Source organism: Falco peregrinus, chromosome 12, assembly GCF_023634155.1.
Source record: "Falco peregrinus isolate bFalPer1 chromosome 12, bFalPer1.pri, whole genome shotgun sequence".
NCBI lineage: Eukaryota > Metazoa > Chordata > Aves > Falconiformes > Falconidae > Falco > Falco peregrinus.
The window spans coordinates 12,857,083-12,882,369 of NC_073732.1; the positions used below are offsets into that span (position 1 = coordinate 12,857,083).

A 25,287-nucleotide genomic window follows, 5' to 3' on the forward strand; every position below is an offset into this window, starting at 1 on the left:
TCAGGAACTGGTTTTCACCATTTCACAAATATTACTTGAACTTTACAAAAAGTATACTGTCTTCTGAGTTCAGGAGATGAGAACCATAGTTCAATTTGCCTTGTAAATGCATTTTTCAGTTTACCATTCTGTAAAACAGGATTACTGATGTGGTATTTGACCTACTTGACAGGTATGTTGTAATCCTATTCTGTTTCTGAGAATTTATTAACGCTGCTCTCTCTGGTTCTGATTTAAAGTACCTTCAAAATATCTTTAGAAAGGGTTACTGTTTGAAAAGCAGAGGGGTTTGTGTCTGTAGCTCAAACTCTCTAGATAAGTAGACAGATTTTTAAAAGAACATGAGAGTTCAGGTGTTGTGGCCTATAATGTTAATGATTTTTAATTCACACTGATTGTCCAACAAATTGTGTGGTGTGTTTTTTTTTTTGTAAGGGGCTGTTTTAAAACCTTGGTTTTACTTATTTTTGAGACTAAAAGAGACTTGAAACTGGAAGAAATGCACATCAAAAGGAATTAAAATAGGGTGACATATAAAAATCATTGGAATGACTTAGTTCCAGTTTGAGTGCCAAGTTTTTAATATCATCAGTTATGCTGATTTCCAATGTAGACAGAAGTAAAAGAAGGCAGGTAGTGTAACATTTTGGCAGTCTTAATCTGAGACATCATTTGAAATGAAAATGTGTTTAGATGACATTCATATGTCGAGTATAATGATGTGTCTTTCTGTGGCAATGCCTTCAACCTAAATAAACGTGAAATTTACTCTTACTCATCTCACTTACCTCTTTAAATTCACTTTACTCATCTGACTTTTGCAATCATGGGTCTCAAATAACTTAATCTTAAACCAATCTATTAGGAAGATGATTAAGAAGTGCCAGTAACATTTTCAGGGATTTTAATCCAAATTACAAGTAAGTTATCTGATTAGATCCTTTTCATGAAGTGGAACTCTGACAGCAAATGAAGCTGTGTGTCATGATATGATTTTTTTTGTCATTTAAAAAAAGTCCCCCCTTTTGAACTGTGTGGCCTCGTGTATATGTTCGTGTGATTGTATAAAAGAAATGGAACAATACCAGAGGTCTGAAATTAGCAGTAGTCATAGGTACCTGATAGGAAAGAAATTGTACTGCAGTTTGAACTCCCGTTTGTCATCATTATTTACTTCAGCTTCCTTATTGTAAGGTCTTAAACCTGCTTGTTCTTAAGTGATATAAATGGTACTTGGATACCTACACTATTTTGATGTTTCATCCTGTTTTGGCAACAGGTTATGTATACAGACTGAGGAATGGTATTTGATACACAGTCTGTCTTGGAATTAGGAACGAATTAGTCTGAGCTTTTCGTAAAAGCTAGACATCTTTATTTGAATCTTTTGGTCTGTTTGCAAATGTCTGTGTTGCATTTTGTTTCCTAGTGTTTGTGTTCATGTGCTTATGCAGTGGACAAAAAGCATCTTTCATATGCCTTGTAGTATTTAAAAGTGAGAGTGGTTAGCCAGACGTTCAACATATAATACAGCATCATGCATACTCTAAAACTTATCCTTCTGAACTGTCTTGCTGTTTATGATTTTTGCTTTTTTCTGTAAGAATAGATCCACAGTATGTGGAGTTCACAGGCTTTCACATTTTTTTTAATGGATCATGGAAGTTTCATTAATTTTATTTAATGTGGGTTTATATATATATCACCTAGGTTTTATGCAGCAATTTTCTTCTAAATGTCTGAATTTTCCTGATCAGTATTCCTTGTAGGGTGGTGTATGAGATACTTTCTTGGACCTATTAGGATTCTGAGACTTCTCAACTTTTGTTAATTCATTTGTGTCCTAAGGAACAAAGTCCTGAGTTGATATAAAATACTTTATTTGATTCTTCATCCTCGTTACTTTCCCAGTCCTGAATTCATGCAAGTTTAAGTTAGTGGTATTATTGCAGATGAATAGACACAAATCAGTACACACAGCGTATGAAACCGTCATCTAAACATATTTTCTTTTCAGATTTTTGCTAGGAAGGTAATGAATATAATACTGGAATGATACTAGAAACTATGGGAATTAACTATTGTATGGAACTATTGAAGGCAGCTATTGGGCTAGTATGACCCAGTGCTAATACTATGGGATGTGATGTTATTTTGGTGTTATGTGGTAAATAGTTTGGTGAACTCGCATGATTTCCAAGGTGACAGGTCTGCAACAGTAAAAAGAAAACTCAATCTGATTTTTATATGGTTCACAAGGCAGTGAAGTGTGTTGGAAAGTGTATGCCACAAGAAGTGGTCTGCATTTTTCCTAGTTTTCTTTCTGACTTTGTGATGCTTGACATGCCACTTAACTTTACCTCTTCCCTTTTCTTGTCTCTGATATTATCGTCTCGTCAAGCACTTTGAAATCTATTGGTAAAAATGTGTCACATAATTCATGGGTATCCTTTTTGAAAGGTATTTGTGGAGGAGCTCAAGGACTGAACTGGTCAGGGGGAACTTGCAGCCAAACACTCTTGTTCGTAGTCAGAGCTGAGCATAGGAAGGTGGTGGTGTACTGTAATAATGTAGGGCTGTCTCTTGCTGTGTTTGAATATCACTATATAAATGTTATGATCTATATAATTCCTTCCTTGATTTTTTTTTTTTTAATTTTTGGTTATTTCTTACATAGTATCAGGCTGATTTGTCGCTTATAGTAAAGCATTCTGACAATGTGAGAAAGGTGCCTGAGAAGTGCACGTTTCTACTCCTGTCACTCTGGGACACTGAAGTATTCTGTGAACCTTGTCAGGTGAGCAAACTGAAAGGAGCCTGTGACACAGAAGTGGAAGGAATTTAAGACACAGAAAGGTTTAGTAGTGGAGCCCTCTTTTTGACCTCACAGTTTTGACAAAGAGACTCTTACAACATTATCTTATCTTGAGAGACAAGCAGAAAGCTTTTTTCTGAAAGAAAAGATGACAGCAGATTATCTTTTATGGCTGCAGCAACATTGTTTGAATGGGTGAATCAGGATCCTGTGTTTGTTTAAGGATGAGACAGAACTTTGAGCAGACCTAGCATCGTTTTGAGATGCTGTGTGTCAGGTAGTTTTATTTGCCTGCACCTCAGTTCCATCACTGAGAAAATAGAGACACCTCATTCAGTTGTTAGCCATACCCTGCTGAACTACCTCAAGTTCTGCTCCTAATATCAACGCACAGAAAATACTCTTCAGTTTACTGAGGGAGTTAAGGCTGGCAGGTCCCAACTCCCAGGTAGTATTTGTGCCCCTGCTGCATGAATTCATTCTGTTTTACTTTACACTGCGTGTTCTTTACCTGCAGAGTTTGACTTGCAGTTAAGTCTAGCAGAAGGTCCCTGTGTGTGTATGTGGGATAGCATTATGGCATGGCCTAACAAAGGTAGGAAAATCCAAATACATGCTACCAGTACTGATATTATTTTGATTTTCCTATTGGCAGTAGACAGGCTAGGCGTTGTGTTGTAATATAAATAGTATGTGGTATAAAACACTTCATGATCAAATGAAAGATTATTTCAAGGAAATGAAGTATCTACACAATGTTCAAAAATGACGTCTGTAGTACTCCTTACAAGTGCTAGTAACTCTTCCCGGTATTCCTGTGGTAATAGGAAAGGAGCTATATTACTTGAACTCACAAACATTTCCATTTTGCAAGTTTTTGGTGTGTTTTTGTGGTTTTTTTCACTCCAGTAACTAAGGGATGATTATTTTAGGAAAGATTTGTGATTTGCTTTCCTCTCTCCTCCAGTTCTGGACTTTCCCTAATGATCTTTGTCACTCAGATGCCGAGATAAACTGCTGTATGTGTCTTATACCATAAAAATTAATTGGGGCTTAGAGGGACTGGGAGGTCAGGTAGTAATAAGGGATGAGGAATAATGTTACTGAATTATTTTTGCATTTGGGTGTCTGTCAGACAAGCTACGTGGAGGGGTTGGGGGAGGAGGCTTGCCAACTTGGTTGTCATCTTACACTCACTCCTCATGTTTCGATGGAGAATCAGGAGGTGAGCAAAGTCCTGCAATGGGAAGGTAGACAGAAGGAGGACTAGCACGTGTGCATTGATCACTGAAACATGAACAAAAGAGGTTTGAGGAGAAAAAATGGGTTTTCTGGAAACCATTAGTTTGTATCATGGTACACACTGCATACACAAAGGGCTGAATGACAATAGTAAAGATTTTTTCTAACTTTTGAAGCTGTAAAATAAATATTGAAACATATTGAAAACTAAAGCTGCAGCTTTAAAATAAGAGCAAAGCATTTTGGTGTGCTGCTGTTACCAAGAGTGAGATCCTTCTAAGGGGTTGTGAACTTATCCACTAGATTTCAGACTTGGTGATGATTAGTCATGCTAAATCCTAGGAGTGTTCATGTACATAGTCTGTCCTCCCCCTTTTTTTTCCTGTTCCTTTTGGACTTTGCTGTTTCCCCAGATTTTCTGATTGACCTAATTTTCACAATTTGCCCCACCCCATCATTCTTCTCTCACTGAAGACTGAGTTGTTCTTCTGCTCTGTTTGTCAGCATCCTAGCTCACATATTACCTACCTCTTAAATTTTCCAGGAAATGTGTTCTTTATTTTGTGTTGCCCCTCAGACTTCAATTGAGTTTTCTTAGGAAAATACCTTGGCTGTTAAGTTTCTTAAAATATTTTCTTAAAACTGCTGCTGTTATGTCACAGACATCCATCTCCACCACACTATCTTCAAAATCAAACAAATTATACTCCTAAGTACTCCAGTAAAATGCAATCGTTGTTAATTACCAGTGTTTCAATACCCCAATCTATTCTGCTATTGTATACTGTCTGAAAATTTCATTCTATATCCTTCTCCAGCTCTATATCCATATGGTGTTATCATGCAGGTGGCTGTGCTGTAGGGTATGCGGGAGCTCTATTTGGATTCTGTGCAGTGTCAAGCACAGTGCAGCCTCCAGTTTGTTACTGAAGGTTCTGAGAACAAACAGTATAGAAATAACAAATATAAACACATGATTTTGCATTTATATTGTGCAGGAGTTTTCTGTAACAATGTTTATATGCACCCTCTCCTTCACACCTCACCTCCAAATTTTAGGTATAAAATGAGATTTAAAATTAAGCTGGTGCTTGTTCATATGATTTTACATTGTTCAGTTAAAGATCAAAATTGAAACTAGAAAAGAAATCAAACTCTAAGAAATAATAAAGAAACAATATGTTTTTATTGCTTTTCGTTTCGTTGTCTTTCACCTTGTTCTTACTCAGTGCCCTTTTACCCAATGTAGGAGTGATTTCTTCAAAATTAGTTTCCCTTTGGCTTTTGGGCTTTAACACACTGATTTTCTTCCTACTACTGAATATTATCTGATCCTGAAACAGGCTACAATAAATAATAGAATGTTCCTGTCAATCACAGCTGCTTATCTGAGTTTTATTGGGGCTGAAGCTGAAAGTCCCTTAATAGTGTGTTGTTGGAGCTTAGGTATTTCCTCACAAGGGCCGGACCAAATTGCATTCCCCTCCTCCTTTCCCCTCTACATGCATCATGTCCATGACCAGATGCAGTGGTTATAAACTCATGCAAAGCATTGAGGTGAATCTCTGTGCGCATTTCACCTTGTGAACTGAGAGGGGTGCAGTAGCAGGAAGGAGGTGTTAGCTGAGATGGGGAACTAGCCGAGTTCATCAGCTATTCTCAAGCACCGCACAATGCTTGGTGCAGCAGCTGCTGAAAGGTGAAGCTATTGCTGCCCTGTAATACGTGATAGAAGATTCTGACCCAATGTGCACAGCCTCTTCTAGGTTTGCAGGATATGGCTTGCTTCCCTTCTACCTGTCCAACTCCCAGGAGGTGTTAGAATAATGTAATGTTCAGATATCTGTCCCCAAATGATCAACTGTTGTTAATAATTCATTATTTTGATTATCAGCAAGGCTTGTGTTTACAAGGCCGCCATAAATCATGAACAACATCTAATGAAAATCATACTGGCAAAGAACAAAAGAAAGCATAAAGGTTTTATAAAGAGATGAGAAGAAATTAATTTGTAGAAAAGAAACTAAAACAAAAAAATGCAGTTGTGAAGTATTAAAGAAACTCAACACTAAACCCCACCATTTTTCTCATAATCTATATGACAGCTGAGTAAAGGCAGTATTCATTTTTTATTTAATGTGTGTTTGTGCATAGCGTAATATTAACTTTAATTTCTGTCCAACTGAAGTCTTAATTTCTGCTTCTTTAGAGAATTCATAAAACAAAGATAAAACATCTTTTTTGCAAGTTGTTTCATGTACCTTCTGTTGTATATTTGATAGAAGCAGATTGTATCATACTTTGTGGAAAAATTGGTTTAAAATGATGAAACCTAACACAAGGCAAAGCAGTCATATGACTTTTAGCACAGTGCAGTTGGTGTTTAGGAAGTCTCAGGGAGTTAGCAAAAAGGTGGGATTCAAAAAATTAATTGGGGGGAAATAGTCTGCCTCGGACAGATTTGTCAGAATCCCTTCCCTGTTTGCATTTCTGAGTAAGCAAAATATCTTGAGGGAAAAATAAGTAACCAAAGAACCTCTGTGTTAATGTGGTAACACATTGGCACAGCTGAGTGCAGTACTTTCTCATGAGAGACTTGTAGGCTGTGCTGGATGCACCTGAGAGGTGCCTAGCAAGTCGTAGCAACTGTCTGTCTTGGTCCAGAGACAGAAGATGGTTATTGATAAACACCTGTCTCACAGCCTCTGCAAAGGGAGAATACCTTGATGTTACAGGTAGAGTTCGCTCTATTCAATCATTTGGAGCACTGATATTTATGGCTTTTTAAATAATTTTAAAAAATGGAATAAAATCCTTCCTTATTTGCAGCCAATGTGACCAAATGTCACCTAGTTTCAGAAGACTTTCAAAACATTCTCAGTCTGGGTAATTAAACATCATTTATACAATTAAAGGATTAATGAAGTAGCTTTGCTTACAGACATGGAAAAATTGCAAAAATATTACTGAAAACACAAGAATTTTTGATGTGAAAGACTTAATATGATGTCATAGGAAACAGTTTGTGAAACAGGTGTAGTAAATTGTCCAGTTTGTTTCAAAAATAAACTTTTGGAGTCCTGTTCATGTTAGTTTTTGATGAAGGCATATCATGCTGATAGGTATTCGAATACACAGAATCCCTGTTAGCCTGTGTGTAAGTGTGCACAGATGAATCTATTCTCACTGGGAGCCAGTGTAAAACAGATGCTACCTTTGAAAAATTGATTTGTTAGTAAAGTTTATTTATTCTGATAGTCTTGTTAAATTTTGGCATCTTTCCAAAGTATTACTAGAATTCTCAGACTTTTTGCGGTGCCTTGCTACTTAATTTGTTAGCTTAGGACAGACACACTTATATTCAGAGCTGTACCACTGAAACTTAAATCGGGTAATTCAGTCATAAATTCGGTATGTTGACTGTCTATTATACTAAAGGTGTCCACTCAAGGTTTTGCACCACTTTGTCAGTTTTAAGATGCCACCATTGAGTCAGCGTGACTTTGAATAAAGATTGGGTGTATGTTCTCCAACCTGTTAAACTGGGTAATGCTGAGAACAGGGGAAGAGATATTTTTCCCATAAGTAACACCAGTAGACCAGCAGTCACATAAAACAAACTGCCAGCTGAAAATAGTTAACAAGGTTATGCAGCGCAGTCCTCAGCGATGGATGGCTTCCCTTTTCTTTTATCCTGTCTAGCCAGTGTGACTGGGCAGGACTTCCTGTCCTGAAACAGGAATATTCTGTGCCACTGCCTGGGCTGGAAACATTGCTTTGGAGAACAGAAAAGGAAGTAACTAATTTTTGTAATCAGCTGTAAACCAAGTGTGGTGGTATTTACGTTACTTTTTTTTTTTTAAAAAAAAAAAAGCTAATGAAGATTTACATGTAGTTATGATATAACTGTATTATAATAGGTCGAAGGATTAATTTCTATAGCCCTTGCTGTTAATCTGTCTTCTCACCAAGCCTCCTGGCACTACTCATTTGTGTATGTGTGCCATGTAGTGTGACACCTACATCTGCTGAGGTACCGTATAGTCCTCATCAAAACTGTTTCTGAAACAGGTTCTTTGGGGTACTTTGGTCTTGTAACACTCAGCACTGTGCTGTATAACTCCAGGATCCCAAAGTGCCTACTGGAATCCTGAGGCTTGGGGTCTATAATAACAAGACATAGGCATGAAGAGACTTTAGAGTCCAGGTGAGTGAGAATCCCTGAAGCTGTGGAGCAATAAGATGCCAAGGGATGGTGGGAAGCAGAAGCACCTCTCTCTGCCTAGCGCTCTGCTCTGGCAAGCGCTCCCTTCAGTGGATCTCTATCTCTTAGGATCTTAAACTAGAATCTGATGTTAGACATAATCTATGAAAATAATGCCTCTTCCCCATAGCTCCAGATACCTAATGTCCCGGGGGCTAAAGCACATCCAAAAGAGTCTGTTCAGATTTAATCTGCCCGATCCAGAGTTGCAAGCTGAACCACAGCCAGGACTATGTGGCATTCTGTGGTGGATCTCTGTCTCATCCAGTAGTATTAGTATTGGTAGTGGTAGCACTATCAGTAGTAGCAGTATTATTTCTATTAATCCATTTGGACGTGGCCTTGAGCCTCAGTTTTCCCCACATGAGGCACCAACAGGTTTTAGAGTCTGTTATTCTCTCTGCTTCATGGAGTATTTAAATACTTAGACAAGATAAAGTAGCTGTAATGGGAGAAACAGAGAGTGCCTGAATCGGTCTCCAGAATTTTTTAAAAAGTGAGGTTTCACTCTCTAACATAAACGTGGTTCTTTATACCTTATGTAGCCAGTGAGCTCTGCTGGGACAGGGAAAAGGTGTGCTCAAATGCTCTTGCCATTCTCTGAGTATGCCTAAGGAGTAGGAGCAGACTGGCAACATGGGCAGTTTTGCAAGTCATGCTCTAAGACGACAGGAACAGTTATATGTAAGCTGCATGCATCTGGGGCAGAAATTTAGCTACCACAAAATGTTGGTGCTTCTGGGGATAGTTCACAAATTGAGTATAATACCTGCCACTTAGGTTAATAAGCATCAGTATGTGTAAAAGCTTGGAAGCTTCTAAATTGTTTTGGACACATTTTTTTTGGAGTTATAGGACTCTCTGGTATGCTGCTGCTCATGCCCTTGTACCTTTAGCTGAGTATGCCAAACATCTGCCCTTGAATTAAATGGATTTGTTCCTTTTGGGTTTATCCTATAAATTATGCTGTAACTATATGAGACAGGATTAGAGCCCTAAATATATCAGGAGCATAATATGTATTTTATTTTAGCTCAGCACTGCAACCATTTGAGAAAATTATTTACATAGAAAACCACAATAATAGAAGTAACTCTTGTAAGATATCTATGCAAATCAAGACTGCATATATTAAAAAGCAACAAGTAATTGATATCCTTGTGTGACAGACCAAAGAGGAAGTGGAAAAGTGAGAAATATTGTACTAAATCTGAAAATTACTGTTAGAGTTAGGAAGTCTGTTTAGGACATCTGCCTGTGAAGTGCAAGAATGATTTATGGAATTTCATTTACACTAGTTAGCCAAGACTACTATTTACTGTGAAAAATGCCAGCTGTTCTTTAGCTTTAGGTTGGTCGTCTTTGCTGTCAAATGCAGCACAGTCCAGTGCTGAGATGGGCTGCTTTCTGCAGGCTTAGATGCTTATCCTGAAGATTATTGTCTAGTCACGCTAAGGATTTCCTGTACTGAAAAAAGCCAGGTGTGTGGGGCATGGTATTTTAAGAAAAGGTGTTTACAGCAAACACATACAGAAAAGAAACATAGTTAAATGAGCATTTTGGAGAAAAATTAGACTAACACTAGGCTTTGCCCATGTTACAAAGTTCTGCTTTATTTTTGTGTAGTCTTAATGTTACTTTAAAACACTAGGCAAAATAATTAAGCTTTACTTGGTATCTCATTAAAGAGGTGGAATAGTGCTCTGCCGGTTGATCAAAAAAAAAAAAAGTCAGATGTACCTGTCCTCCCAAAATGTTCATGCTCTATTAAGTCTTCTTGGACCATTCCTTCACCAACTAAATGTTTGCTGCCTCTGCTCGGGACTGTGCTCCCCAGTAGCCAGGGCTATGGGAAGACTATCATCTTAAGTGGAGAAAAGCTAGAAAGGAGACAGCTGGTAGCATGCAAGACTTTAAATGGGAAAGCAGAGAGAAGGGGGGCAGGGAGGACTCTGCAACTGGGTCATTTCCTTCCTTGGTTTCTCTGTTACACTTAAATTTGTCTAATATTCCTCATTTCACTGCTGAATTGCAGTAAGGCAACTTATGTGTATTGTCAGGTCACCACTTTAGTCAGTCACAGATAAAACAAACATCCTGTCATCTCAAGTGAACGTCCTCCCCACTATCTTTTGACTTCTTATAGCTTCTGTTCCAGGTATTTTTCTCTTCCCCCATGACTCACTTTTTAATATACAGGTAATAACACATCTCCCCCCCCCCCCCCCCCCCCCTTCAGAATGACATTCAAAATTTCTGCATTTAGTATACTACATTGTAACTCAGCATCAGTAACAGCTGTCTTACTGTTTTTTCACTTTTCTTTATATCTAAACCTGTAAATACTTTAAAAATAACTATTTGACCTCTGTGATTACTAAGCCTGAAAATGGATTTTGATATTTTTGCTCTATGCTCTTCTTTGTCAACTGAACATTATGATTGAATTAGATTTGTGGATTACATTGCAGATGTCTCATATAGTACTGAGTACAGGTTTTTTCTTTTGTGGATTAGTTGTAACTTACTTTAGTTTTTAAAAAAGAAATAACTGATGGCAGTGCTTGAACTCTGCCCAAAGAACAGTAGGAAACATTAAAGTTTCTACTCCTGAACCTAAACATGCTCCTTAGTTGTGACCTGAAACATGTTTACTCATCTACTGCTCAGCTGAAAGCACACTCTCCATTCAGAAAAAAATTCCTTAGTTTTGTTCAACAGCTACTACAGTATGATTAAAGCACAGAGATCTATTTTATTTTTCTTTCTAGCTTGGATATATTATCAGGCATTAGATTTAATATTAGGGACTGAATAGTCTGTGTATTAGCCAGGGTAAAAAAAAAAATTATCTAGTATTATGGATTTATTGTGTAATTTGATGGTATTTGTGACACATTCTGGCTCTCCTGCGAGGAACACTTAAATACTTCTACTTGGTAGGGAGATAAATTAGTATAGTAGTTTACCTACATCTTCATTAAAAATTGTGTTTTTAAAATGAAAATGATTGCTTGATATTTCATGTGGAATGATACTACTTATTGATCCTCTGTTCTGAAGTTAATGAGATGTGTATCTTTCACACCTATCAAAGTAACATAAGCTCATTCCTCTGTATATGGCAGATACTACTGCAGCTACAGACATGCCCATCACAGTATGGTGTAAGGACACAGTGTCCTTAAGCTTAGAAAAACAAGCTTGTCTACAGGATAGTCATATTAATCTGGTTGGTAAATGTTACTAGATCATTGTATTATTTACATAGATAATAGACGCTATTATCTCCACACAATTATGACAAATAAAAAGGCAGATGAGGAAGACTTCACCCTGAGATTCTCATTGTGATCTTTGAAATGCAGAGCCCCACAAGAAACTTCAAGATAAGAGAACTAAATTTAGTCTATGATAGAGATACCTGAAGGTCGCACATTACAGGTATATCACCCTACTGGTAAATGCAGTTTTTTGAGACAAGATTCAAAGATAGCAAAATAGAGAAAGTATCATAAAATGCAGATTAAAAGGAGCAAAACATAGGGCTGTGCCTCGCTCTTTAAATTTTTTTTCTACATCTAGGGATGCTAGTTAAGAACAGGGCTTGAATCTGTTCAGTTAAGCTTCGAAGCTTCAATATGGCAGCTTGATATGTGAGATAAAGCAGATTCTCAAAGAGCAGCATTCAGCATAAGTGTCAATCTGCTTAGAAAAATCGTCAACTAGTAAAGACAAAATACTTCATGTTTTGTATCTGAACAATGCAAGGAGATGCATTTTACTCCCGTTTTTACCACCTGTAGTACCTTAGGACTATTTTCCCCAAATTAGATTACTGCAAATGTAAATAATATCACCTGATAAGAGCTGAAGTGAAAGAAATGCATGGCACCTCTTACCTATAACCATATGTGCTCATCTGGTTTTTCCAAGAATAGTTAAGGTTGACACTCCAGCTGCAGAAACCAGTGAATCATTTCCCTCAGAAAATACATACATCAGTTTTTCTCCCTTACAGGGACTGAAGAGTGAGAAGAAAAACATCATAATAATCCATGGAAAGGAAAAAAAGTCTAATGTGAATTTTCAAACAATAAATCAGTTACATCAATTTTGGGGAATCTATAATTTTTTATTTTAAGGTGTTTCTTTGCATAATATGAAAATGTGTTTTGTATTTGTGGTGGACAAGAAGATAAGAATATATATCTTTCAAAGCTGGCAAGTATGTGCATTTTGCAAAGGACAGGTGCTATTAGATTTCTTCCCAGTAGGAAGTCCTTTAAAACAATCAGGCTTCTGCATACAAGTAGGTCAAGGAAGACTTCTTCCAAAATGTGTACTTTTTAGCTGCAAGTAGGAAACTATTCCTAATTTTCATGTCCAAAAGGCCATATTAAACCTGACCTTGAGCTTCTGTACACTTTTGCTTGACCTCTATTTAGAATCTCTTCTACTAGTAAACTGCCTCTTGTTGTCACTTAAAATATATTTCACTGTCAATATTAGTCAGTATTCAAAGCGAAAAGCTTTCAATTCAGCATGCAGAGGTACCGCAGAATCCTGACTTCACCGATGCCAGTGGAAATGTTTCCACCTGTTCTTATGGTACCAAGATTTTCTTCCACCTACTTTATTATATCAATTGCTTTCATTATTTTTTCTCTCTCTTTTTTTTGTTTTTTTTTTTCTTCTGCCTGGATTACAAAAAAAGCATTTTTTTGACAGAGCAGCGTATGTGTTTGTATATATAGAAGCATTCAGTTCTGCATTTATGCAATGACAATTACATTTGTGTAACTGGTGTTTTCATCACTCCTCTTTAAAGAAATGGTAGGGGTTTTTTCTTCAATTACATAACATCTGCATGAAAGCAGAATTCTCAGACATGCTTCTTGTTATTTCTTTTAAACATCAACCTACTTTTTTTGTAGCAAGAACTGCCTGCAGACAGCATGCTGATAGCACAAGAAATGCTCATGAACCAATTTTGTGGCTTGCTTCTCTGGTGACACCAAACCTAATGAGAGAGTTTTCATAAGAGCTGGAGTAATAGCGAAATGGGGATCTATCAAGTTAGATAGATCCTGCTTTCTTCCTTTCTGTTATTTTTAAAGGTTCTAGTTTTTCTTTCCAGTCTGTCTACCATAAAAAAAACCCCAAACATTTTTCCTGTCCCTTGGCAAGTACTGTTATACCAACAACTTGTGAAAAGAAAAAAATTTCTCAAAGTGTGAATCATCTTTGAAGTTACAGGCACAATTACTGCATCTGTAGAAATGGACATCTGGGTCAGCAATTGGTACCTTAACTACTGTGTATTGTGGTTTATTCAGCTGCAAAAAGGAAACAGTAATATTTATATCATAGACGATTTTGAAGGAATAAATTGTAAGCTTCTTTGAGACCTGTGCTGACAGGCTCAACAGATATATGCATTACCATGAAGTTTGGTTTGAAAATTGGGCTAAAAAAGTGCCCAAATCTATTGTATGTACTAAATGGATGTGTTAAAATGGATGGAAAAACTCCCCTTGACTTCAGTAGTGCTGATCATGGCCCATGCAACTTCTTTGAAGTTACACAGTGAAACTGTTGTGAACCTGGGAACAGAAGCCCAAGATCATTTAACTTGCAAACCTCTGTGCCATGCTCAAACAGGTGATAAAGTAGGGGCTTCCCATAAGATACTACTTAAACTTCAGTTTGTTTTTTTAATTCAGCAGTTCTTAAATATTTCATATATTTTCTGAAAACTGCCTCCTAAAATTAGAGCTATTTTTAAGGGGAAAAAACCCAAACAAACCACCAACACTGCCACCCAACAAAATTTGTGCAACATATTTGGTTTTTATGTCCAAGCAGTATTAATAAAATTAAGACACGTAGAAGCAGCATGAAAAAAATCTTGCACATTGTTTTGACATGTGCATCTCATGGAAGGATTGCTAATTGGTAAAAATGCCAATCATTACAGAACACGATTCGTTCTCAGGAGTGGATGATATCTACGGATGCTACATGGCATAGAATCAATAGTGTAGGAACCAGTTGTAACCAATATTTAAAGTATTTGGGAGAAATCTCAGTCTTCAAACTAGGTCTTCAACAGAAAGAATTGCAATTTTACACTATTGTAAGCACGGAAAAAGGAGAAGTTGTTTTTAGGGGAACACTGGAATAAAGAAAAATAAGAAATTGCTGAAGGTGGAAAAAATAATTGTATCTATATCTTTAATTTTGGTAAAAATTAAAAATAGTGCCTCACTTAATACTCACGGAGTGGTGCTGGAGAATGAACACTGACAGTTACCATAGGAGTGATCTGGTCTGAGCACTGTGCGTGCTCAGTTGTTTCCTTATAGCTAGGGTAGATGGGTTTTACTGAAGCCTTGCACTGGGGGGAGGGGTGGTGCTGCCTCCGGGGACACATAGCCACAGGGCATAGCTGCTGGGGTTTCTCTAGCTGCATGTGCAGTGCTGAGAGGATGGGAAAGGGAGTAGAGGAGCTGTACATCTATTCTGCCCCTTTCTTCCTAGACGCTTCCCTTAATGTTCCTCTGTGCCCTCAGCAGTGAAAGATCTTACTATGCATCTTCTAAAAATCATGTAGGCTTTTGCTCATTCTTGCCTCCCAAGACTGAAGACATCCCTTACCTCAATATCTGAAAAGCTGTCAACTCTGTGAGCCAGGCTGTTGGTTTGTTTACGAAATGCCAAAGTTCATTCTTCTGACTTGTCACTTATCCTCTAGGTTCAATGTTACACTTAGCGCTGCTGTCAGAGGCGCGACTGCATGCTCCTCCTGCTAGCCCTTACATTAGCTGGCTTGGGCTCTGGTGGCCACGCAACAGCAGGAGCAGCATGGCTTAGTGTGGGCCAATTGTTAGGGAATTCTTACTCAGGTGTGTTCCAGAACAGGTGTTGCGCTGCTAGAAGCAAACAGGCAAGAGTTGTCATAGTCATTAATCACATTCAATAAGATAAAGGACATGTGTTCATCTGTCAGGAATAAAGAGCAAGTTTCACTTACAGAACATTATCAAATGCTTATGAAAATCGGACAATAGGTTTCCATTCACAGAAGGTTATCAATTTGCCTTCTCTAGTGACAGCTGGTATTGTAGCTTACAACTTCTGAAGCAGTGGCTGTGCTTCAGAAGTGAGTATCTAAGTGAAGAATGAGAAACCTTGAGAGACTTGCACTTGAATTGTGAACAACATCTTTTAAAAGTCTCCAAACAACGTATAAGCTATTAAATGTGTTGCAGCAATGAAGTGCTGATTAGGACATGGAGGACAGCCTGGTGCTTTTGTCGGGGGGGTGGGGTGGGGTCGGGGAAGACAAAGATTTCAGCTACTTCAGAGTTTCATAGATTACCAAGAGGCAACTTTGTTAATGGAGCAGTGGGCAGCACTTCTCTTGCCGTATCAAAACAACCATTGCAAAGAAAGGTGTTTTATTGCTTGCTATGGAGACTTCTCCAGGTACTGGAGGAAATACCATGGCAGGCTTCTCTGAATCACAAGTTTGCTGGCTTGTGCTTTTCAGGCTTAAGGTGAAGAGTTACATCTAAATATGTGATGCTGTATTTCTCCCCTTATAAATCAGTTCAAAACATGCCAATTGGTTCTTGCAGGAAGATCAGGGATAAACCCAATGGTGGTAGACTGTGTAATTATGGAAATTGCCTTACCACAGTAAAGGGATGGGTTTTAAATGTCTTGGGTTAGAGTTTTGTTATATATAGCTTAACTAATATTTATGGAAAGAGTTGTACTTGGTTTTTGTGTGTATCTGATGTTATTTAACACACAATCATATACGGAGTTTAAAAATATAGATTGCATTATGTGTGTATGTATGGTAAAATCTGCATGTAGCTCTTAAAACCAGTCATGAGGCATCTCTAAAGCCTGTTGAAAACACCATGCTACTGGTTTGACTAAGAAAATAGATCATTCCAATGAAAGCAACAGATCTATGGAATTAATACCTGTGGATTCATGGAGAACTTTCACAGATTGGAGGTCATCAAAATACTATCTCTTCTATGCAGGTGGTATTATTAAATAATGATTGACATGCAATAATTTAGATAAATAAAAAAAAACCTGTAGGATGATCAAAAGAAAAGGATCTTACTTTTTAACCAATCTATTAAAGAAGCATGACGTGTTTATCAAAGTTTTAACTCTTCAGGTTTTATTAGACTCCCTTCAGATTTCTCAGAGAAAAATTACTGCCCATAGACAATAGTTGAAAAAGTCTTATGGAGGCTGAAAACATAAGACGTGGTATCAAGTAGTTGTGTTGCAACCTCGGTCTGTTTTAGCAGCAATTTATTAATTAACTGATGGTCAGATATTCCAGGCCCAAAGGATTCTGAAAAGATGATGGGTTTTACAAGTATGCCCTTGGAGGACTAGTATTTATTGGAAGCCTGCTACAACTACAGGATGTTAGACAAGTGCTTATAGATGATAGAATGGCAGCTCAAAACCATATACTTACAGCAAAGCAGCAAAGCTTTTTTTTTTTTTTTTTTTTTGTCTGCAGATATAGGGGATCTAAAAGGCCTAGAACTTTGTGCCTCTTTGACTTTTCTGACCTTTGGTGTGTGTCGTAATTTTTTTTTCTTCTTTTCTTGTCTGTTCCCAGTAAAGCCTCATTTCAATGTCCAAATTCCTTTACAGCTACTGTGATTGACCAGAGTTTCATCATGTGGTGAGCATTTAATCTCCCTTCACAGATTTACTACAGCTTTCCCTTGTTCTGCTGTGTATGCTACAAGTACATCTTACCAAATAGTGAGATATTTTCTGATTTTTCTGTTTCTATACTACTTTTTTCATGCCACCAATAAAAATGTTATCTCACAATGTCAAAGGCATTCTGTAAGATTGAGGGGTGTGCACATCCTTGCTGAAATGTCCACAAAGAAACCTAGATCTTATGAGATAGCAAAACAAATGATCAAGTTCTCATCTGATCTTTTGCTGCTTTTTTTTTTTCTGCATTCAGCTAAACAGGTCTTCTGTCCCAAATGCAACAGCATATTGAGAAGAACGTCTTAGCAGTAACCATAGTCTTTGTTTTGAAGAAAACCAAAACCTGAAACAAAGTAACCCACCCAACATCTAAACGTAGGATTTAGAGAAAAGCCCCTGTTATCAAAAAGCAATGAGGAAAATTCATATTTTTAACACGAAAACATGAGGGTCTATTGCAAATTTCAGCTTGAGCTGAGCTACAGATTTAAGGGCCTTTCAGAATCAGGTGAAGATGAAAGAGAAAAAAATAAGTAGGGCAACTACATAATCACAACTGGATACTGACATAAGTGGAGCAAGAACTGGAGAACTGAAGTGATGCAGTGCTTCAGTGAGGATGCAAGAGCTTGAAAGGAAAACCTACATACTAACTCCTTAACAGTTACTAACTCAAAACCCCTGTGCAGAGCAACACTGAAGAATTTCGATGAAACTGTAGTGCTGGTAGTAACATATGGTGATTAAAGTTGAAGATGCGTTAGATCATTAGGGAAGAAAGATACATTTTCAGCAAATGTCTTGGAAAGAATTTGGTCATCCAGTGAAAAGGCTAGTGCCTTGAAATACCACTAACCAGTCTCTTAAAACTGAAGGAAATTTTAAACACATTAAAGTGTGTGTATTTTGGCTACATACTCAGCCTCATTAGATGATTAATTTTAAATCAATCAGTGTGAGGAAATAACCATGCCAAAGAGAAATATTAAATATATTCCTTAACAGGAAAGCAAACCAGTCCCCTCAGCATCTGAGAGAACTGGAAGAGGTTAACTTAAATTCTGTAAATGCCAGGATGGGAAGGATAAAAGAAGTGAAATGATGGTTAATGATTTTTTCAAAGCTTGATCTATCATTCATGGCTTCTATGTAGATCTCCAAATCATGATCAGGTGTTTACCTCCAAATGACTAATGTCCTCTTCCTTTGGATATTGCAATAGGAAGACTGTAGAATTAAGTTACTGCTGTAAGGTGGCTGTGCTCACTTCGTGTGGTTAATATATCACCTTGTCTTTGTATTGTCGCATTGGCTGGCTTTGGCTTGTAATTTGCAGGGTTGAGTTTGAAGCTGTAACTGTCCTCAGCTTTCTAACTGCTGTAAATTAGCATGGTCTGGCATTTCAGAAAGAAAGTGTTGGGTCATATACTCTTTTTAAAATACCATCATATCTGTGAATACAGCAAATGTAATTGAACCAATACAGCTTTAAAAGTAGATTGCCTCCCCCCCCTCCATATATGTCAGTAATTTGCCTTAGATTTTTGTTTTGGTATATTATTTAATGTAGGAATCTGTAGGGAGTACTGAAGCTGAGGGAAGTTTTTACTTGTTTTCGCATGGATTATATATGTTTTACATGCACACTGATGAAATGTCTCTCTCCTTAATATATGTGTAATCCCCTTGTATTGTCTGCTCTCTATTCTGCTTGTCCCTACAATTAATAAAGAATATATGTATATTTGGTTAAATACCTAGCACATGCTGATGAGGGCATCTAACATTGTGTAGCTCTTGGGTTACAGATCTTGCAGATGGTCCTTCCACTGTATAAAGACATGTGAAGGTTGTACCCCTACTTTGCATGAGAATGTAGGGAAGGATGGTAGTGTATGCTGGGTGCCCTGATGCTTTCAGATCCCTTGTGTTTAACTGTGTTTACTCTGGCTTTCACAGCAGACAGTTGAAAAGCATCTCAGCCTTCAGTAGGAATGGGCTGCACACACCATTCTTAGTCATTTCAGTGACAAAAGAGCTTGTTTCTATGATTTCTATTGTGTCTGCGGGCAAAAGGAATTAGGAGTAGTTTTTTTCAGCACCTGCATGAGAAGGACAAGCAAGATCTTGCATACCAGACAGCTTGGGTATCTACGCTGTCACTTGTCAGTACCAGCACTGGCTACCTGTTACTTTGGCTATTGTTCCCAGTTAGTGATGGTTATTGATAAACGCCGAGGGGTATGCTGGAACAAGCACCCTTCAAGACTGGCTTTTCTTGCCTGGTACCACCATTACATCAGCCTTCACAACCCACTGAAACAACAGGAAGGAGTCACCAAGGAAATTTCTGCCTTTAGTTACAGCAGTGCTAATGCAGAATAACTGACTCCATCTGTGCTGGTTTTAGCACTTGGAGCAAGAGCCTAAGCTATGTCAGGAGTCATATCAATTCCATTCATTCTAGGGGGATTATCTTGAGTTTACTTTTTCATTGGGTTGTTGTTTTATTGACACTAATGCAAAGTGGCAGCGAATGCATGTGCTATTTTGGCATGTAATTTGTCTATATACTTTTCCTGTATGCTATTTTCACAACAGTTTGTGTATCTATAGTTTAAAAATAAAACATAAAATAAGCAGCATAAACACAGAACAAAGAAGTCACATCTATGCTCAGATAATGCAACTTTTATAAATATAACTAATGCATAGTCTAAGGAGATTAGCTGAAATTCTGTACAGAATCATCATACCCCTGACCTTGAAGCTCTCTATCATTTACTGTGAAATTTGTTGCTAGGAAATTTTCTCTCTTTTGCTTCAGTTTCCCTGAAATGTTCATTCTAGCAGCGGTCATCGAAACTGCAGGTATTAAGATGTAGGGTATGGAAATATAAGAATCTAATCTGACTGTGCGTGATAGATCATTGCTCTTTATAATTAGTTTTGAGCATTGTTTGACACATAGTTTTGCACACAGTAGCGCTAAAATGTTCATTGCTGAGGAGCTTACACCCACCTCTGTAAGCAACTAGAATCCAAACCAATGATAATAATTGTTCATACATCAGAAGGAGGAAAGAATGCAAGAAAAGTCATTTCTCTCCTGAAGCAGCCTGTCTCCTTGACTCTGTCAGGAGAAGGAACACATACCTTAGGAAATCAGTCTTCTCTTGTTAATTCCAGCTGAAATGTCTCAAAAATGTTTCTTGCAAGTGTTTTGACAGAAAGTACAGAGAAGTATAAGAGGCCTATTCCTCTGGTACTTCAGCTGGAACTAACACAGGAAGACTTTTAAAAAAGAATATAGTCAGGGGGCTCCACAGTCAAAATGGGAATTCATGCATTAATATCCAAGTTAAAGTAGAAGTTCTACATCTGAAAAACTACAACTGAAACAATAAAAAGCAGGAAAACCCTGCTGTAAAATAGAAGCTTCTTATAGATCAGAAATACTTAACAAGTGGAAATAAGGACTTAGTCATAAGGATTTAGTTCTGTTTTCCAGTGTCCAAAAGAAAAAGGGCGCTCTCAGGCTGGTGCTGACAGCATATAGGCTTTATGAGAGGAAGTCAGGAGGAGCCCCATGCACATCAAATGCAAAGCAAATAAGCATTTTAATTCAATCTGTCAAAATTAATTAGAAACAAGATTAAAACCCCCTCACAATCAGGTGAAGCATTAGCTTGTTAATGTTAATTCCTGTTCTGTTATTGTTTGTGATAAACTGAGTCATAGTTATTTGCTTTGCAGCTGATGAACTGCTCTACAGAATCTGAATTTTCTTTTTATTTACCTCTGAAAGCTTGAGCAGAAAATAACTGTCTGTAGTGAAAAGCTCATAGCCTATCTCCGTAGCTGTGGGGAGGGAGGTTTTAGGGGTAAGGTCTTGTTGAGACTTTTGCTGCAGGAACTCCCCTCCCCACTCTAGGGAACTGCACACCTTTCAGGGAAGGGCTGTAGGAGTGGGTCCCAGGTGTACCCTTTGAGGAACTCCTGAGAAAGCATTTGTGATGCATTTGCCCTGAGCTTCCAACCTGATCTGGTCCATGTCTATTTGCTACAGCTTCCTAGCTGTATTTCGTAACATACCTACTTGGTCTTTCCTGCTGTGTGCATTCCAGAGATAGTAGCTCTGGCTTGGCACTGCTCTCATGTGCAGTGTAGCTTTCACATTGCATTTACCTTTCCCATGGAGGTAAGGCAAACATATGTCTGCTTGCTAGTGAGTGCGTAGCCATTTTTGCTTATTGGCATTGACTGGATGTGCTGCTGTGCATGAAATCGCACCCCAAACTTTCTTTATGTCTTGGGTCAGGTTTCATCTGACCAGTTCGGTAGGGGTAATACTGTAAACCCCACTATGTGATGAGGGGGTGTTGTGCACCCTAACTACTATGTATCTGGTCTGAGTGCGGTGAGGTTTGGTCCCAGAGAGGTTTATTTTGATCACACATATCTAATTTTAGGAAAAAATTGTGAATCATTATTGGAATAGGTGACAAATTATTGTTCTGTGCTGTACAAAGGGTGGATACGTAGACAGAGGAAGACTGAGAAAGCAATCCAAGACATAATGCTCGTTCTGTAGTTGTACCCATAATGTAAGCACCCATGTACTTGTGCTTGAAAAATAGGATCTAGCTCTTTTATGTGCAAAAGTAAAAACGCTGCCATTAATACATGGCTGTCTTGTTGAATCTGTGGCAACAGAGCCTAAAGCAAAAACATAGAGATGTAGAGGTATTTATTACTATATAAGAAGTTGAAATAAAAATGTAATTTTCAGCTGTCCTTTATGTTCTTGGAAATGTTGGTGAAGATGCATAGTCCAATAAAATGAACAGGGTTGGCATTTTAGACTGAGAATAAACCACAAGTTACCTGCATTATTAGCCATAAATTTACCTAGGTTTCTAATTGTATCCCTGTGCATGCTAAGAAACCAACCTGGGCTGGGAAGCGAGGCATCAGAGGTAGACAACTTAGTATCGCTGTATTTTGGGAGAGGGTTGTGGAGATATTTCATTTCTGCCTTATTTCCTAGAGTGACATGATAAGTTAGGTGTCCTTGCGCCATCCTTAACTCATGGAGACAGCAGTGAACTCAACCAAAAAATCTCAGCTGCCAGGTGAGCTACTGGCCATTTTTTACATAATAGGTTAGGTGTTAAAGCACTGATCTGGGAAATGAAAGATCAGGATTTTTTGTTCCTTTTAGCCCCAAGAGGGTTTGAATCAACTGCTCCTATTTCCTAAAAGAATATCCTAGCAGGTGAGATACAGACCAGCCTGTGTTGAGGCCACGCTTTCTCTATTGAATATTGCTGCTGAGGCTGCACCGTTGGGTGACTGAGAATGGAAGTGGGGGAAATGAACGTTGAAAAAATATTGTATTCAATATAGACCACATATATATGTATACATACATATTTTTCATATTTTAAATTTCTTTATATTTTAATATTTAAGTTATTAAATGTTAAAACATTAAGGTGTGAATTGAGTATCACAGATAACTAAACTTAAAAATTGTATCTTTCTATTGCCTCTTTAAATTTGTGTAGCAACCTGTGGAACAATCAGATCCAGAGTTGCTTTATCTGAATTTTCATAGATCATTAAGAAATAGCATTTTCTGCATAGCACAAAGTGTAAGTCTCTAGTTTAGCTAGAAGGACTAAGCCCTGAAGACCAACCACATCTTATTCACTCCAGTTCCTACTGATACTGGCCATGATATGAAATATCAATAGCAGTTTAACTATGTCTTAGTGGACTGTGTATATGTATTTTCTACATCTGAGTTTTAATTAAATGTGAATGAACCTGATATGCAGTCATTTGTGCAGCAACTGTAATCATATTTTATGCATCTGAAACTTTTGGATGCCTGCAGAAAAGCACTTTATGGGCACTTGCGTTATTGCATATTTCATTATAATGTAATTCTATATTAGATATTCTATTTATGCAGAATCCAAAAATAGTTTGTGCTGTGTAGCAATGCAAATTTGAGTGAATAATCCACAAATAATTTCAAAGCCTTAACCATTTGTGACATGCACTATTCTATATCTTTAATGAGGACTCAACCGTTGAATAAATCATACTGGGCTTTTTAAGAGTAAAAACCATTTTGTGCTTACCCATTAAAGAACGGCGTATCGCTTCTTATCTTAATCACATTGAAAATATTATGGCTTATCATTGCTGTTCAAAATTCCTTAAACTGGTTTTAGATATTCTGTTGACAGTTAAAGTGTAAATCAGATCGCTGTGCTCCCCTTTCCCACCTGACAGCTGATCACTGGAGAGTAAGAAAGCATAAGCAGTTTCATGACTGAGGCTACGTAGGATAGTGCAATAACTGAGGAAAAATCCACTTCTCCATGCTTTCTTATTCCCTCCATTCTACACTGATTTTAGCTGGAGTCCTTTATTTTGTACCAGTTTGGGGAAACAGTGGACGTGAATGTAGGGATGCTTTGTTTTACCTGGTGTAACTGAGACTGTTAAGACATTGAAGCCAAAGACATGTCTAATAAAGGCCTGAAGGTTTTACGCATTAGTAGTTTCTCTTGTACTGGTATAAACTACAACGAAACAGACTACACTTCAGTTAATGTTGTTACACTGGTATAACAATTGCAGTTCAAGTAATCTCTGAGTTTCGATCACAGGTCCTTAGTGGTGTACCAAACACAAAGTGAAACAAGGAAGGAACAACTTGAACTACTTATAGACATTGCAAAGTTAGGGCTTTCTATTCTTTAAAATAGGTAGTACCAAGCAGAAGTTTGGCTCATAAGAATATAATGAAAATCTACTGTTTAAAATGTCAAGATTACGGTCAGTGTCAGTGGGATATTTTATGAAATTCTCTATTTCAAACAGTGTAGAGAAATCCTTCATTTTTCAGCTGGTTTTCCCTACTGCATCCAAAATTAAAATACTTTACGTGCCTTAATGTGGCAGAGAATCAGTTCAGAAAGTCACCAGGTTGCTTTTTAGCAGATAGAATAAAACACCCCCTATAAATTTCTAATGAACAGATAGCAAAACACCTAAAGTCCATCAGCACTGGCTAGAAACTTTATAGAATCTGAGTCAGATTTTACTTTTCATAGCACAACTGTGTTCTCAGTACATAATTGCACAGAGACAAAAAAAACCCCACCAAAACCAAAATCCTGTAAGAACTGTACGCATAAATAATATATCCTTTGCAATAATTTTTTAAAAAATATTTAACCCATTAAAACTTTTTTCATGGGGTATAATAGCACAGGTTAAAAATGATGAAAATAATCAGATCAAAAATACTCATTGCATTCCTTCATGTAATTAAGTATGCATTTCCCAGTCTTCTATGACAATACTTGCTTTTTGAAATAGCAGCTCCAGGACATTGAACCCACAAAATTTTGGTATTATTTTCATGATCTTTTAGGTAAACTATACATTTTGTCAAAGTTATTATTTTACAATATATCATTACTCCTGTTCTCTGCACAAATATATGATCAGCTGTGGCTAAGTCACAAAGAAAGCATCCCAAAATGTTCTGTGCTGCCACCCGTTCCTCTACTCTTCACTTTTAGGAATGTCTCCTTTTCCTAAAAGTAAAGGAACAAAGTTCATAAAAATAATTGTGCTGTCCCATTCTGTCACAGACCAAACCCTCTGAGTCACAACATCTTTTTGTGTCCATCTGTTGCTAAAAATAGAGAATAACAGGTTTTATGGTTGTGGTGCTGGTATCAGTGGTGGAACTGGTGCCGTGATTGGAAACTGTGGCTCATTATCTGTATGTCAAACTGGATTCTGTTCATGGCAACTAGATGCATACTGATAGTTCTAAAAATACCAAAATTTCTTCAGTTTCTAGGCCTGTAAGAGATTATATAAATCTGAATGCTGTGTTTACTATGAGTAACTAAGTATATCACACTGTGCAAAGAAGGTCAGGATGGTAAGTTCTGTCAAAGAGCCTTCACTGAGAAGCCCACAAACATGTTCAGCTAGAAGGAATGATGCTACCTTTACAGGAAAAAAACCCCAAGAAACAAATTTACCTCTGCTAGGATGACTTGAATACACAGAAATCAAGAGGTTCCTGAGTTCTAGGTCTATATTTATAAAAAATCAAAGGCCAAACCCTTGATTTTTGCAAGTGTTGTACTGC

At 37.5% G+C, this 25,287-nt stretch overlaps 1 protein-coding gene across 4 annotated transcripts in view; it reads right to left on the bottom strand.

Annotated features, from left to right (window-relative positions):
• The window catches only part of SLC9A9 (solute carrier family 9 member A9), a 214,204-nt gene that overhangs the window by 23,278 nt on the left and 165,639 nt on the right, over positions 1-25,287 (bottom strand). The window contains exon 15 of one of the 4 annotated variants that reach the window (XM_055817588.1): positions 10,556-12,623. The exons of the other annotated variants lie outside the window; for them this stretch is intronic. Coding sequence (XP_055673563.1) covers positions 12,398-12,623 — 226 coding nt within the window. The 3' untranslated portion in view covers positions 10,556-12,397. Of the gene's footprint in view, positions 1-10,555; positions 12,624-25,287 lie in introns of those variants that run through there. 4 annotated transcript variants of the gene reach the window in all.